Raw genomic sequence first — 13,793 nt, 5'->3', positions numbered from 1 at the left:
AGCTTCTTCACCGCCGACCCCCAACCCCCGCAAACGCAAGCACACACTCCTCCGTCTCCAAGCCCAGATTCCCATCGAGATAGTTCTTTCTCTCCCCTCTTCTTTTGCAAGTCTCTTGATTTCATTCTTTGAACCTGTGATTGGAGGTTAAAGTGCACCAGGTTGGAAGGAGGAAGCCCTTAACAATAAAGGTTTGAATACTTAGCTGTGAACGGGTCGCTGCCCTCTCGCGAGTTCCCCCCACCCCTTATCTTTTCAAATGCAAATCGTATTTCGGGGGGCTGTGCGCTCGGTGCGCGCTGCGCCTCGACGTCTCCAGCCATTGGTGTCTGTGTCATTACTAATAGAGTCCTGTAAACACTCGTTAATCACGTAAGGCCGCCGGCCCGGGGCTCCGCACGCCAGCCCGTGGCGGGTCTTCCCCGCCTCTGCAGCCCAGTGGGAAGGAGGTGGGAGGAAAGTAGGAAGAGCGGGAGGGAGGGAACAAGGGAGGAGGCCGGCCAGAAGGAGGGACCGCCTCAGAGGCAGAAGCGCGGCGAGGAGCCCGCAGAGCGCCGCCGGCCGGGGCTCAGCCACCCGCCGCTCTGCGCGCCCCCCGGCCCCGGCCCCGACCCCCTCGCGCGCCCCCGGCCGTCCCCAGTGTCCGTTCCCAGGCAGCATGGTGAGGTTTGCTGTCGGACCCACGCCACCATGTACGTGAGCTACCTACTGGACAAGGACGTGAGCATGTACCCCAGCTCCGTGCGCCACTCCGGAGGGCTCAACCTGGCGCCGCAGAACTTCGTCAGCCCCCCACAGTACCCGGACTATGGCGGCTATCATGTGGCCGCCGCGGCAGCCGCGGCCGCGAACTTGGACAGCGCGCAGTCCCCGGGGCCATCCTGGCCGGCGGCGTACGGCGCCCCGCTCCGCGAGGACTGGAACGGTTACGCGCCCGGGGGCGCAGCGGCCGCCGCCAACGCCGTGGCGCACGGGCTCAACGGGGGTTCCCCCGCCACCGCCATGGGCTACAGCAGCCCGGCCGATTACCACCCGCACCACCACCCGCACCACCACCCGCACCACCCGGCCGCCGCGCCTTCCTGCGCCTCGGGCTTGCTGCAGACGCTCAATCCCGGCGCCCCCGGGCCCGCAGCCACCGCGGCCGCCGAGCAACTGTCCCCCGGCGGCCAGCGGCGGAACCTGTGCGAGTGGATGAGGAAGCCCGCGCAGCAGTCCCTCGGGAGCCAAGGTAAACAGCAGCGCGCCCCGCGGGAGGGCTTCTGGGGATGGCGCGCGCCCCGCTGTCGGCAGCTGGACCTGCCTTGGGTTCAGTGCGCCCCGGCGCGTCCGGGGCTGTCCGGGAACTCCGTGCCAGGAGGGGAAGCATGGAAAGAGATATGCGGGGGGCTCTGGCCCTCAGGGCTTCTCTGGCTACTGCACCTGAGCTTGTGGGGAGCGGGGGGTGTTCTCACGACCAGTGTTCCACTGGCGGAATGGGAGAGTCTTCTCTCTTCAAAGGTCCCTGTTTCACACGCGAGCACTCCCGGGAATGTCGGGGTACCATAGCCGCAGGACAGTGGAGCTGCGTCCCCGCAATTTACTGCTGCTGCTGCACTCGGTATACAGCTCTGAGCCGCTGGGAACAGGGAAGCTCGAGCTGCACCTGGTCAGGCCGTAGACCATTTCTCTCTGGGCCTTCCTTGTCCATCTGAGCTACCCAAGAAGGGTAGGCTGAGCTGAGCGGGCTCTTGCTTGGCCATTAAGGCCAACTCAAGGGCTCCGAGCTACAGTGAGTAGGGAGTAGAAAGAGTGGGCCAAGCTGCTGTCCCCGGAAAGAAGGTGCTGGCCCCAGGAGCTCAGGGGAAGGGGGCACACCCTGGTCTTTGAACCTTTGATGTGTGGATCACTGGTCGGAGGGCCACGAGCAAGAGGCCCTGGGAGTCCTTTCCTGTCTGCAGAGAACTGAGAGAAGGGGAGGAAACCTTGGTATTCAACTGCTGCGGTGAACAACAACAACAAAAAATCTTCTCAACCTTTACTTGGAGGATCTGTGGGTTGCCTATGTGTACATAGTCCAGGAAGCTTGCTCAGGAGATGACCCTGCAAAGATCCCGACCTGGCCAGACTGTGGAGTTCACTGGTTCCAGGTCTGTGCCTTCTGGTGTTGCAACATGAGTCAAGATGGGAAGGAAATGAGAATAGGTGTGGTGGGAGAGTCCTGTTTGGTGTCCCCTTTTTACTTCATGAAGTCTTTTCCCAGCCTTCTATACTTCCGCTTTTTTCTCTACCCCCTCCTTTCTGGCCCAGCCCTGCCACATGCAGGTTACAGCCTTAGCAGAATTTTATAGTCAGTTACAGCTGTATAAATCAGAACAGCTGTTGGGGGCTGTCTCTGGGCATCAGTTTGGCGTTATTGTGCTGGGGATAGTCCTGGTGGGAAAAGAGGCTGCCCAGGGAGAGGGACACAGGGCCAGGCTCCGGTGGGCCTCTACGAGGTCTGCTCCCCAAGAGGAAGCGCCCTAATCCCATCCGAGCGAACTCCCAAAGAAGGCTCTAGAGGCGGCCTGCGCGTGTTCGAGGAGAGTGGCCGTGGGGCAGAGGCCAGGGCCAGGGGAAGGAGTGGGGGCAGCCGCAGGAACCCAGGCCGCGGGGTCAGCAGTTGAGAGACCGCTGTGAAGTCCCGCGCCGAGGTGGTAAGGCCGCAGTCGGCGCCCGGCGCCCTTGTGATGTTAATGTGGGGAGGCCGCGGCCCGCGGGCGGGAGCCTGACTCCTCTGCGGAGCGTCATCTGTCAAGAGGCTAGGGGGGCGGGGGGCTGTACTGGGCCCGGCCCGCTTTGATATACACCTTCCCAGCCCGGCCATTGTCTCTTTTAGGGCCCGGAAAGAGGGTGGTGACTTTCGCAGTCAATAATGAATTCTGACAAGTCCCTCTCATCTCTCCTCTCCTGCAGCCCCCTCCTAGGTTCCCAGGGGGTGCGGGGCGCCTCCGAGGCCTTTGGGGCATGGATTCCGGGGCGCACAGGGTCCTGCGCGCGTTTCCCCGCTGGTTCGGGATACTGAAAGAGCAACCCTAGAGCCATAGCCGCTCCCGAGCACCCCAAGGCGAGCATCACTATCCGGGTTCAGCTCGGAGGACTCCCCGGTGCTCCGCTTGCCAGCCCTGATGGTGTCCTTGGCGCCGGCCCCGGTTACACTATGTTCGTGAGAGAATCGAGTCCGATCTGTTTCCTCGCCTGCGAGGGGCGACTACCCCTGGCAGCAGCGCGTGTGGGTCGGGGCGGTAAGGCTCGCGAACGCGCCCACCGCTTGGGAGGCTCTCGGGACGTGTCAGTTCCCTTTACTTTCTTCGCAGGCGCGGGGTCGGGGCCGCAGCACCCATTCAAATGCGCCTGCCGGGCGGTGTTTATGTTAATGCGCCTGGCGGGGTGGGAGATGAAAGCCGGCACCGCCATTTGCTCAGTAGTGGTAATTCAAACAGAATGCGGTTGTTATTAAGGCATTGAAAGGGCTTTTCTTTGATAAGATCGCCTTGTCCTGCATTGTTTGAGACTGTGTTGCCCTTTCAGCGGCTCGGAGGAGCTCCCTCTGATCCGGCCTGTATCTTCCCAGGGCGCTTTTGTTGTGGTTTGCAAAGGGTTTTACCTGAACAAAGTCGGCCTGCGGGGCATTAAACACCTCCAAGCAACTCCCAGACCCTTTAGATCTTCCTGTAGAACTGGGCACTGGGCGATTGAACCTGTTCTGCTTCAAGAAGGCCCCAACTTGGGGTCAGGCGGGAAAGAACAGCTCCTGGCCGGGGCTCTGCCAAGGGCAGGCTCGGGACGGGCCGGGGGGGGGGGGGAATGTTAGGTAGGGCCTGCTCGGCTGCCTCGGCACTATTTGTCAAGGCCCTTCAGGAAAACAATCAATTCCAGGTTTAATATGTTGACTCAATCCAATGAGCACAGATCACTGGTCAGGATGAGTCTGGCCCGCGTTTGCAGCAGAAATAAATGGGGCGGGGGTTAAAAAAGAAAAGTGCCAACCAGACGCCAAACCAGGCTCCCCAGGTATAAAATGTCCGCAGGGGGAGGAGTTTTGTGTCTACCAGACGCGGGCTCAGAATTCCACCAGATGGGCCTAATAATGTGCCTGGACGGTGATTCTGGCGAGGTGAGGAAAACTATCAGCTCCTGTACCCCCCCTTTCTAACAAAACAAACAAAGTAGCCCCTCAATAACACTCACCCACAATCCCAGCTGTTGTTGGGTGGCCTTCCATCTCTCTTTGGCCTGAAAATCTGAATTTCCCTGGGCGCTGGGCCCTGCACCCTGCCACTTTGCTTTGGGTCTGACCAGCTCCGGTATTTCAGTTTTGCCAAAAGGTTGGCTGTATTCTGCTATCTTCTGTCTGTGTGCAGGTTCAGTTTTTCTTCATTTTTAAAAACCACTTAACCCCAAGGTTAGCTTAGTTGCCCAGGATAGCCTCACCCACCCCCACCCTCTGGGGGGTCTTGTCAAACTCAGCAGGAACCAGCCAAACCCTGGCCCCCCAGAGCGATGGAGGAAGAGAAATGACCGTTGGTTTAAGGAGGTTTGTCATTACCCATGACTGATGGGCTGCCTCGCTGTTCTCAGCCCTAACTTTTCCTTCCTCCGCAGTGAAAACCAGGACAAAAGACAAATACCGAGTGGTGTACACCGACCACCAGCGGCTAGAGCTGGAGAAGGAGTTTCACTACAGTCGCTACATCACCATCCGGAGGAAAGCCGAATTGGCCGCCACGCTGGGGCTCTCGGAGAGGCAGGTGGGAGCCGCCTGGCCGGTCACTGCAGGGGGGTGTGGGGAGGTCCTGTGGGGGGTTCCTGTGGGGAGAGTTAGGGGTCAGACCTCAGAATCCACTTGATTAAGCAGGAGGATGTAGAGCAACTGTCTTCTGAATACTTTTTAGAAAGACTTCTGCTACCTCTCTTTGTTTTTTTTTTTTTTATGTCGTTAAATATTTTTTTTTTCCTGCTGTGGGGAATGGGAAGGGGCACGTTAGTTTAATCCAGAATTCAGTTTGTGTCAGTTAAAGACTTAAATTAGAGGCCTACTTTTTTGTGCCTAGCACAAAAGGGAGAAATTAATAAAAGACCCCATTCCCTGCCCATAAAGACTAGAAGGGTGAGGCTTGACTCATGAATACTCTGTATAGTTTGGGGGATGGAGGAAAACGGCCAAATTTACAACCAGGAAACGCCAAATTAAATCTCATTCTCAGCAACCCGGTGAAGGCTAGTCTATTTCGGATGAGCTCAGAGGGACCAAAGGTTGTCCTTCTCAAGTACACCCAGTGCTGATCTCTTTTGCTTGGTATAGAGAAGGCCTTGCAATTCCTGCTTTCCTAGTTCTGAGATTCTGAACTCCTCCAGGAGAGTTGCAAATAAAGGTTGCTTTGGAAAGATACAGGGGAGAGGAACATTCTTCTGAGAAGGCTGAATTAGTCTTGGCTACAGCACCGGGACGTCAGGAGGGCTTCGGGTCCTTTAACTGGAGCGAGATATTGGTGCTAGTGCTGAATATTGTTATTCTGTCCCTCCATCGCCTCCTTCTTCACCACCTTCTGTTTTCCCCAACTTTGCATTTCTAGGTTAAAATTTGGTTTCAGAACCGCAGAGCGAAGGAAAGGAAAATCAATAAGAAGAAGTTGCAGCAACAGCAGCAGCAGCAGCAGCAGCAACAGCAACAACAGCAGCAGCCCCCGCCGCCCGCACCGCAGCCTCCCCAGCCGCAGCCAGGCCCTCTGAGAAGCTTACCGGAGCCCCTGAGTCCCGTGTCTTCCCTGCAAGGCTCAGTGCCTGGCTCTGTCCCTGGGGTGCTGGGACCAGCTGGGGCGGTGTTAAACCCCACCGTCACCCAGTGACCTATAGTGTCTACAGCAGCAGAGCAACTCCAGGCTGAGCTATGAAGAGCATGGACTCTGCTAGAATCTTCAGGAGAGACCCCACCTCTCCTATCCCAGTGTACACTGAACTCACCTAGCTCTCAGAGGAAAATGGGGGCCAGGAGTAAAGACAAGTGGGGTTGGAGGCCTCAAGAAGACATTCTCCCAGCTTTTGACATTTTCATCGGATTCTGTGTCAGTGAGGGGTCCAGATGACCACCAGAGCTGCGCTGGGTCCTGGCAGAACATTGCCTGGACTGGCTAAACAGACCAGTCTTTCAGCCCCTTCCTTCCCAAGTCTTCACCTCCAAAATCTGGTTGGAGCCAAGGGGAGAGTAGGACTCTGGGGCCAAGATGGTTGCTGTCTACTCACTGCTGTCCAAGGACCAGTGAGGGCTTCCCCTGCCTCAGGGGCAGGCAAGATTTAAATGCAGAAGCCAGAGACAGCTAAGATAGAAGCCTGGACTCACCAAAAGACTGCAGAGCCCCCAGGTCTTTGTCTTTGTTCTCATCCCTTCCCAGACCAGGAAGGGCTTGGCCGGTGTATGTGCTGTGTATGGTGTGAGGGGGTGGTTATTAGGCTCCAGGCCTGAGAAGGGGCCCCGGGACAGCGTCTTGTTTAGAAAGCCTGTCACCAGAGCTTTCTCTGGGCTGAATGTATGTCAGTGCTATAAATGCCAGAGCCAACCTGGACTTCCTGTCATCTTCGCAATCTTGGGGTTGCTGAAGAAGGGGAGTTTTTGTTGTTGTTTTTGCCGCTGTTTGTGTTGTTAGTCTGTGTAACATCCATGCCAGCATTTTAAAAGCCTCTGGAACCATGGGGAGAGAAATGATATGGTGAAGGGAAGGGGGGTGGGGAGGGAGGGTATCGTTTGAACACAAAGGTTTTCTAAAAAGAAAAAAGAGATAAATGAGCTTTTCAGATTTTAGATTCTGTATTTATATTCTTAAGGCTTTGTCTAGAACAATTATTTTTTTAAGAAATGAAATCTGCTTGCAAGCTAGAATTAGAAAATTCAGGGAGGAGGTGGTGAAGGTTATCTGGACAACCTCATTTTACCCCAGAGGGGCTGAAGCCTGAGGTAGCAGGTTCTGAGACCTTCCCTGCCCCCAAGCCTGAGCCCAGCCTTCCATTATGGAATGTGTGGTTCCCCTGGGGGTGCCTTTGGGCAAAATGCACATCTGAATGGTCAGCTGCTTCCCAGCTGCTAGGGCAAAGTGAGGGAGAGAGCCACCTCATAGCATCTCATCAAAGCCACACCGAGGCAATTACACACATTCCTTTCATCAATGATTCTCTCCTCCCTAGAGATGCCCCACAATCTAGCTAGTTAAACGTGGCTTTCCATAAAAATACTTTTTCTGTTTTTCCAAAGGCAATAATATTTCTATGAATACAGTCTTCTGTGAATCACCGAGCATTTCCTTTAAGTCCTTTCTGCCTCCACCTCTCTTCCCCTGTTCGAAAAGTTTCCTCATCCCACCTCTCTTCTCCGCTCCCCTCACCCCCAAGAAGAACCGGTTTAAGAAGCTCTTTAGTGGACGGTCACTTGTTATCTGGATGAGCTGCTGCTGCCCTTGACATTTTTGGTCCTGGCGGCGGTTGTGCGCTGGGGCGCTGTCAGCAGAGCCTGGTGGGTAGGGTTTTGGCCTCGTTTTCAGTCTTCCCACAGGCACCTTCGAGCCCTAATCAGTGTCTCAAGGTGGGGGGGGGGGTGGAAGGATGCGCATAAATATTCGCTGCAGCATCTGTCCAATTCCGTGGCTCTTCAAGGTGGCGCATTCCGCTCCGGGATTGAGAAAGGGCTTCTGGTGGTTGGCCCGAGGGCTTCTGGCCTCGGAATTGCAGGGCGAGTGCCTGGCCGGCTCTCGAGAAGGGGGCGTGGGGGGGTGTCCCCCGCGCCAGGAGCGGAGCTCGGACCCCGAGTCCTGGCCGCGCCCCCTCGCTAGCCCCCTTAGTCGCCGCGCCGCGGTTGCTATGCGTTGCTGTGAAACGCCTGTCAATAAACCCTATTTGGACAGTGGAGCTAGAGCACAAGGGTTGTTTGCTTAGTGGTTAGAGGTTCAAAAGTCGGCATTGTCCTGCTGCAAGCGATTACAAGTTCTTCCCCTTCCCGGGACTCGGCCCCCTCGCCCCGACGCCGGCCTCGGGCCCGCGCGCGGCGCGCATCCGGGCGGTGGGCGGGGCGCTCGAGCGCGCTTTGAAATGCAAAGACCGTTTCGGGGCTGTGATCTACCTGTGGATCTCTCAGGCCGCTGAAAAAGGCAAAAAAAATGAGGACCCTTCCAGGCCAGTTGAAGCCAAGGCGCTTCCGACGTGAGGACACCATCCCTGGAGCAAGCCGGAGGGGACACAGGTCGTAAGGCGAGTGGGTAGCGCAGCCTGAGAAAGCTTAGGGAAGCCAGGACGCCCGGGGTATTTTTGACAGGGCGACTTGAAGCTCCTGGCGCCTCCAGCGCTGTGCAGGTGGTAGGGACTCCCCATAGTTAGGGACTCCCCATATTTAAGCCCTCCCGCCGCGCTGTGCTCCGCTCTGACCGCCAGGGGGCGCGCGCGCTCTGGGAAGAACTGGGGCCAGGGCCAGGGCCTGCTGTGCAGCAGGAGCTTACCTGGACTGGGACGAAGTTCTGACCCAGCTGGAAACCACCTCTTCCATTCCGACTGCTCCGGAATTGGGCATGCGAGGGCTCCCCTCCGGAACTGGGCATGCGAGGGCTTCCCAATGTGGCCATGGGTCTGTTGAAACTATATTCAAACTGAGTCCGGCGCGGGAGATTTTGGGATCTGTTGAATATTTAAGGAAAACAAATCTGGGGGAGAGAGGCTTTCTGCCACCCTGAAAGATTCTTCTTGCACAGGATGCTTTTTAAATCACAGTAATGAGCATGAAACTAAAATAGAGAAAGACTAAAAAGTTAAGATAAATATAGGGGAGGGGGCTATCAGTATTGTGGAATACATGTGAAAAAAGGTATAAAGTAGAGAGAAAGTAAGGGCAGTCTTCCTCTCCCCCCATGGACAATTCACGGTTTTATCATATTCATCCAATGAAGTTAACATGATGGACAGCTATGTCAACAATGAAAGTTTCAATGAATTTCACTTCTTTCAAATACTATCTAGTAAGTTACTGCCATTAGTCAAGAAAACTAATCTTAAATAGCGTTTAAATGTGTAAACAGTCATATTCTTACTGTTGCGATTCACAACCACTCAGGAAAAGAAAAAGTAACAAGCAGAAATGAAAGAAAAGAAATGTTAGATAAACAATCTTAAGAACAGATTATGTATCTGTGTATATATACACATATGTATATATAGGAACACTATTTGCACCCCTTTTTAGAGACTGGCAGCTATTTACTAGCTTAATGAGCTTGGGGAGATGACTACCTCCGAATCACCACCTCTTTTGTAATTTGTGGACCAAATGAAGTAAACGTAAGTGAATGCAAGCTACAGCTTGCATTTATGATTAGATTCCAATAGTGACATGCATTTCTGCTTTTTTTTGGGGGGAGTGCTTCTTCAAAGTGATGAAGGGTCTTATAAAGAATCATTGAGGGCCTCCCCGGTGGCGTGGCGCAGTGGTTGAGCGCTGGGTTGCGAAGCTGCCCAAAGCTTCTGTGGCGCCAGATCGATCCCCGGGGTGGAGGGTCCCACATGGAGCGCAGACCTCTCCTGCCGCCCGCTGCTCCCCTCAGCAGTGTACTTCGGTCCTTCTGCCTGCTCTGCTCCCTACTCTGGCTCTGGTGAATTCTCTCACCCTCCCGCGCTTCTGACTGTACCCAGTGCATGTACAAACAAATAAATAAATAATACATGCCTCTTAAAAAAAAAAAAAAGAATCATTGAACAAGAATAATTCTCAGATGATAATAACCCCTCCCCAGATGTTTTTCTATTACATTCAGCTTTGCTAACTTTATCAATATCTACATAAAATCTCAAGTGGCAAAGCATTGATATTCCAGATGTAAAGGTGAGTTACTGATCTGCATTACTTATTTCCTTTTTCATTTATCAAAAAGGATGTTCCCTGGGCCTCCCCTGGTGGGGCAGCGGTTGAGTGCTGGGCTGTGAGGCTCCCCCCAGCCTCTGCAGCAGCTCCGGTTCGTTCCCCCGCCACCCACGAGGGTCCCACACACACACAAAAAAAATGATATTCCCAAACACTTCTAGTTGTATTCTGGAGACTCTCAGGAACCTCCTTATAATTTAAGATACTTTTAACCCAAAAGGGACAGAGCGATAGCTACTCTAACTAGATGATATTAAAAGATTCTTTATTTTGAAAGTCTCCATCCTGACATCTCAATATCAATTCTGTGCTTTCCTAGGAGTCACCCTAAAACACTGCTGTGGTTTTATCCTTTAAAGTTCATACATTGGGCCTCCCCTGGTGGCGGTGCAGCGGTTGAGCGCTGTACTGCTAAGCTGGGGGCAGCCTCTGCAGTGCCAGTGGGATCCCGGGCCACTGGCCAGGGTCCCACATGGTGCGCAGACCTCTCCTGCCACACCCGCTGCTCCCCTCAGCAATGTATTTTGTCAGTCTGCCTGTTCTGTTCCCCACTCTGGCTCTGGTGAATTCTCTCACCCTCCTGCGCTTCTGACTGTACCCAGTGCTTGTATAAATGAATAAATAAATCTTTTAAAAAAATAAAGTTCATACATTGCTGGAAGTTTTTTTTTTTTAAAGATTTTATTATTTATTTATTTATACAAGAACCAACCGGGGTACAGGCCAGATGTGCGAGGGTGAGAGGATTCACCAGAGACAGAGCAGGGAACAGAACAGGCAGACTGATGAAATATACTGCTGAGGGGAGCAGTGGGCAAGACAGGAGAGGTCTGCCGTGCCTTGTGGGACCCTCGCCAGCCTGCCAGGATCGAACCGGGGATCGAACCGAGGATCGAAGGGGGGGGGGGGGCTGCAGAGGCTGCAGACAGCCTCTGCAGCCCAGCGCTCAACCGCTGTGCCACCAGGGGAGGCCCTGCTTGAAGTCTTTTTAAGGCAAGCATTTTCATCTAGTGTCTATCATTTTCTTGCATTGAAATTAGAGGAAGACGCCTTCTGTCAAATTAGTTTGGGTTTGGAGTAGAAAGAAAGCATCCACATCTAAATAAAGTAAATTAACTTGTAAATATTTAAAATGAAGATTTATATTTGTTTCTTAAATCACACTGAGACTATTCAAATGTCCTATTGTGATAACTCATATATAATCTTTTTTTTTTTTTTGCCTCTTGCCTTCCACCTTCTGTTCTTTTTTAAAAAAAGATTTATTTATTTATGCGTACAAGAACTGGGGTGCAGGCCAGAGTAGCGGGGCTGCGAGAGGATTCACCAGAGACAGAGTGGGGAGCAGAACAGTCAGATCTACTGAAATACACTGCTGAGGGGAGCAGTGGGCGAGTCAGGAGAGGTCTGCTGTGCCATGTGGGTTGCTCTCTGGCCAGGGATCCAACTTGTGCTGCAGTGGCTGCTGATAGTTTCATAGTGCTGTGTCTTAACCCCTTGCGCCATCAGGGAGCACCCCCTTTTTCTTTTAGAAGGTGACTATGATTTTGGGAAACCAAGCAGGTTTCATCAATAACTGAGCAATGAATTGAGTGATAGTGGGCCAAAACAATCTCCAAATATCTGCTTAGTCAAAAATCAGAGGGTATATACTTCTTATAGTATTACTTTTTTGAAGATTATAAAATTAGACCAAGAAATAAAAACTCAAATTCCAAATAAGGAAAGTAGAATCTGTCAATTCTAGCAGTTATGCCATCATTTACTTTGACATTCTTCTTGCAATAATCAGTTTAGAGAAGGTAGGGTCAAGCAAGAGGATGACCTTTCAGCTGCTCTAGTACCCAAACATTACATTTTTATTAACATCTTTTCCAAGCTGAAACCTGTGATTAACCTCAGAGGTTACAGATAATATCAGCTAAGTTGCTAGGGCCCCAAAGTCAAACAGTTTGTTCTTCCTTCTTCAGGATCCTGGTGATTCTGTGCTACAGAACTAATTCATAAACCAGAACACAACCAGTTTTTCCACAAGAAGAGTTTCCTGAGATGAAATCATGAACACACACACATACACACTTTCTTTAAAAATAAAACAATATTCAGATTGTGTATTGGATTTATGTATTCAATATTTTGTTGATAAGTAGAGCTCAGGCATTTCATAAATTTTATTATTGGTGTTTTAATTTCTAGGAAAGGAATCCTTTTCTAATTGTTCGTGTGTTATCTCTACTTTCAGGATTGACAGTCTATTATCCTAACACTCTGTATCAGCAGTATGACAATAATAGGATTTATACAAGTGATAGTTGATAAATTTCACTCCAACCTCAGGAAAGCAAACAATGAAAAACAATGTAGGAGCTAAAGTCATTGTAGTACAAACATACAATGGCTTGTTGTATGGCACTTAAACAATTTTAACTTATTGATGATTAGTAGAATCAGTGACAAAGATTAAGCACTTAAACCACAGATTAGGAGTTGTTAAAAATGACCTAGACAGGCCTGATCTTTTACTCATGAAAGACACTATTCTTTCACTCTGTGTATCTTACTATTCTTACACTCTGTGTATTTTAATGTATTAAAAATAAAAACCACAACAAAACTCAAGAAAATTAGATTCTATTTTCAGTCTCCTCAAACCCCATTTTCTAGGCAGAATTATGGTAGAGTATATTTGCATTACTAGAAATAAACAGAAGAAAGACATGATTAAGCTAAAAACAGAGACCATTGTCCAATGAATAAATAGCAACAAAGAAGCATGTGGGAAGAAAGAATGACTGAAATTCTGGAATTAACACATATACAAATCAAAATGTAACTTTCTCCTCAAACCACTTTATTTTATTTATTTTTTTAAAGTAAGAAACCATAATCTTTATTTTCTTTTATTTTTTTAAAAGATTTAATTATTTGTTTATACAAGCACTGGGTACAGTCAGAAGCTCAGGAGGTTGAGAGAATTCACCAGAGCCAGAGCGGGGAGCAGAGCAGGCAGAAGGACCGAAGTACACTGCTGAGGGGAGCAGCGGGCTGCAGGAGAGGTCTGCGCGCCATGTGGAACCGGCCTTCGGTGGCCGGGGAGCAGCCGGGGATCGAACCGGCACTGCGGAGGCTGTGGGCAGCTTCGCAACCCAGCGCTCAACCGCTGCGCCACCGGGGAGGCCCCCACTTTATTGAAAATAATGCAAATTTCAGAAATCCAATTTTTTCCCAATTACTCTCAGTTAGTCCTATTATAAAATTCACCACATGTATGATTTTCACATACTATCTTTATACTTTTAGATATCTGTCAGCAATATACTATTATACATATAAGACACTGACCCAAGAATGACAGTTCTTGGTCATGATCTAAGCCGTCAGAAAGCCAACAGCATTTATTTCACATTTCTAGGGTTGAAATGTACATTCAGATTGTTCCCCATGGGAGGTCACTTGGCCAGAATCTAGAACTAAAAGGTCAAATAGCCAAATATACGAAATGACTGATTTAATCATACACTACTCATTCATTCAGAGAGTACATTTTTAGGTGGGCTTGCTATTACTGACCACAGTCAGGCATTACTTTTGCAAATTTAAAGTCAGCAAAATAGACAAGAAGCAAGTTGTTTCCTTATTCATTGCTTTGGGTTTATTCTCACCTCCCACCTACCCCTCAAAGAAACTACTGTCTGCATTTGAGTCTGAATGTTTTAGACAGAAAAATGGAAGAAAACACAATCTTCGCTCATGCCCAAATAGGCCAGTTGTTTAAAGTGCGCTTGGGGAAGTGTTCAGTCTGTGCGCTGCCGCCGCTGCTGGAGACATTAGGAGGATAGAACTTAGGTCGCAAGCGGTCTCGACCCTCCCGCGCGTCCCCAGC

At 51.1% G+C, this 13,793-nt stretch overlaps 1 protein-coding gene across 2 annotated transcripts; it reads left to right on the top strand.

Annotated features, from left to right (window-relative positions):
• Positions 1-313: 313 nt before the first annotated feature.
• On the top strand, positions 314-6,076 carry CDX2 (caudal type homeobox 2). Of its 2 annotated transcripts, none has more exons than XM_037528668.2 (3): positions 314-1,231; positions 4,624-4,769; positions 5,595-6,076. In XM_037528668.2, the coding sequence occupies exons 1-3, from the start codon at positions 691-693 to the stop codon at positions 5,865-5,867; spliced, it is 960 nt and encodes a 319-aa protein (XP_037384565.1). In that variant the 5' UTR covers positions 314-690; the 3' UTR covers positions 5,868-6,076. The 2 variants fall into 2 exon arrangements, with proteins under 2 accessions (XP_037384565.1, XP_037384566.1); XM_037528669.1 differs by having other exon boundaries at positions 691-1,231; positions 4,624-4,765; positions 5,595-5,751.
• Positions 6,077-13,793: the final 7,717 nt, after the last annotated feature.

Source organism: Talpa occidentalis, unplaced genomic scaffold, assembly GCF_014898055.3.
Source record: "Talpa occidentalis isolate TD23 unplaced genomic scaffold, MPIMG_talOcc4v2.1 talOcc4.5, whole genome shotgun sequence".
In the NCBI taxonomy this organism is placed as follows: domain Eukaryota; kingdom Metazoa; phylum Chordata; class Mammalia; order Eulipotyphla; family Talpidae; genus Talpa; species Talpa occidentalis.
The sequence above is the reverse complement of the archived record's forward strand: the minus strand, read 5'-3'. Positions and strand labels throughout refer to the sequence as shown.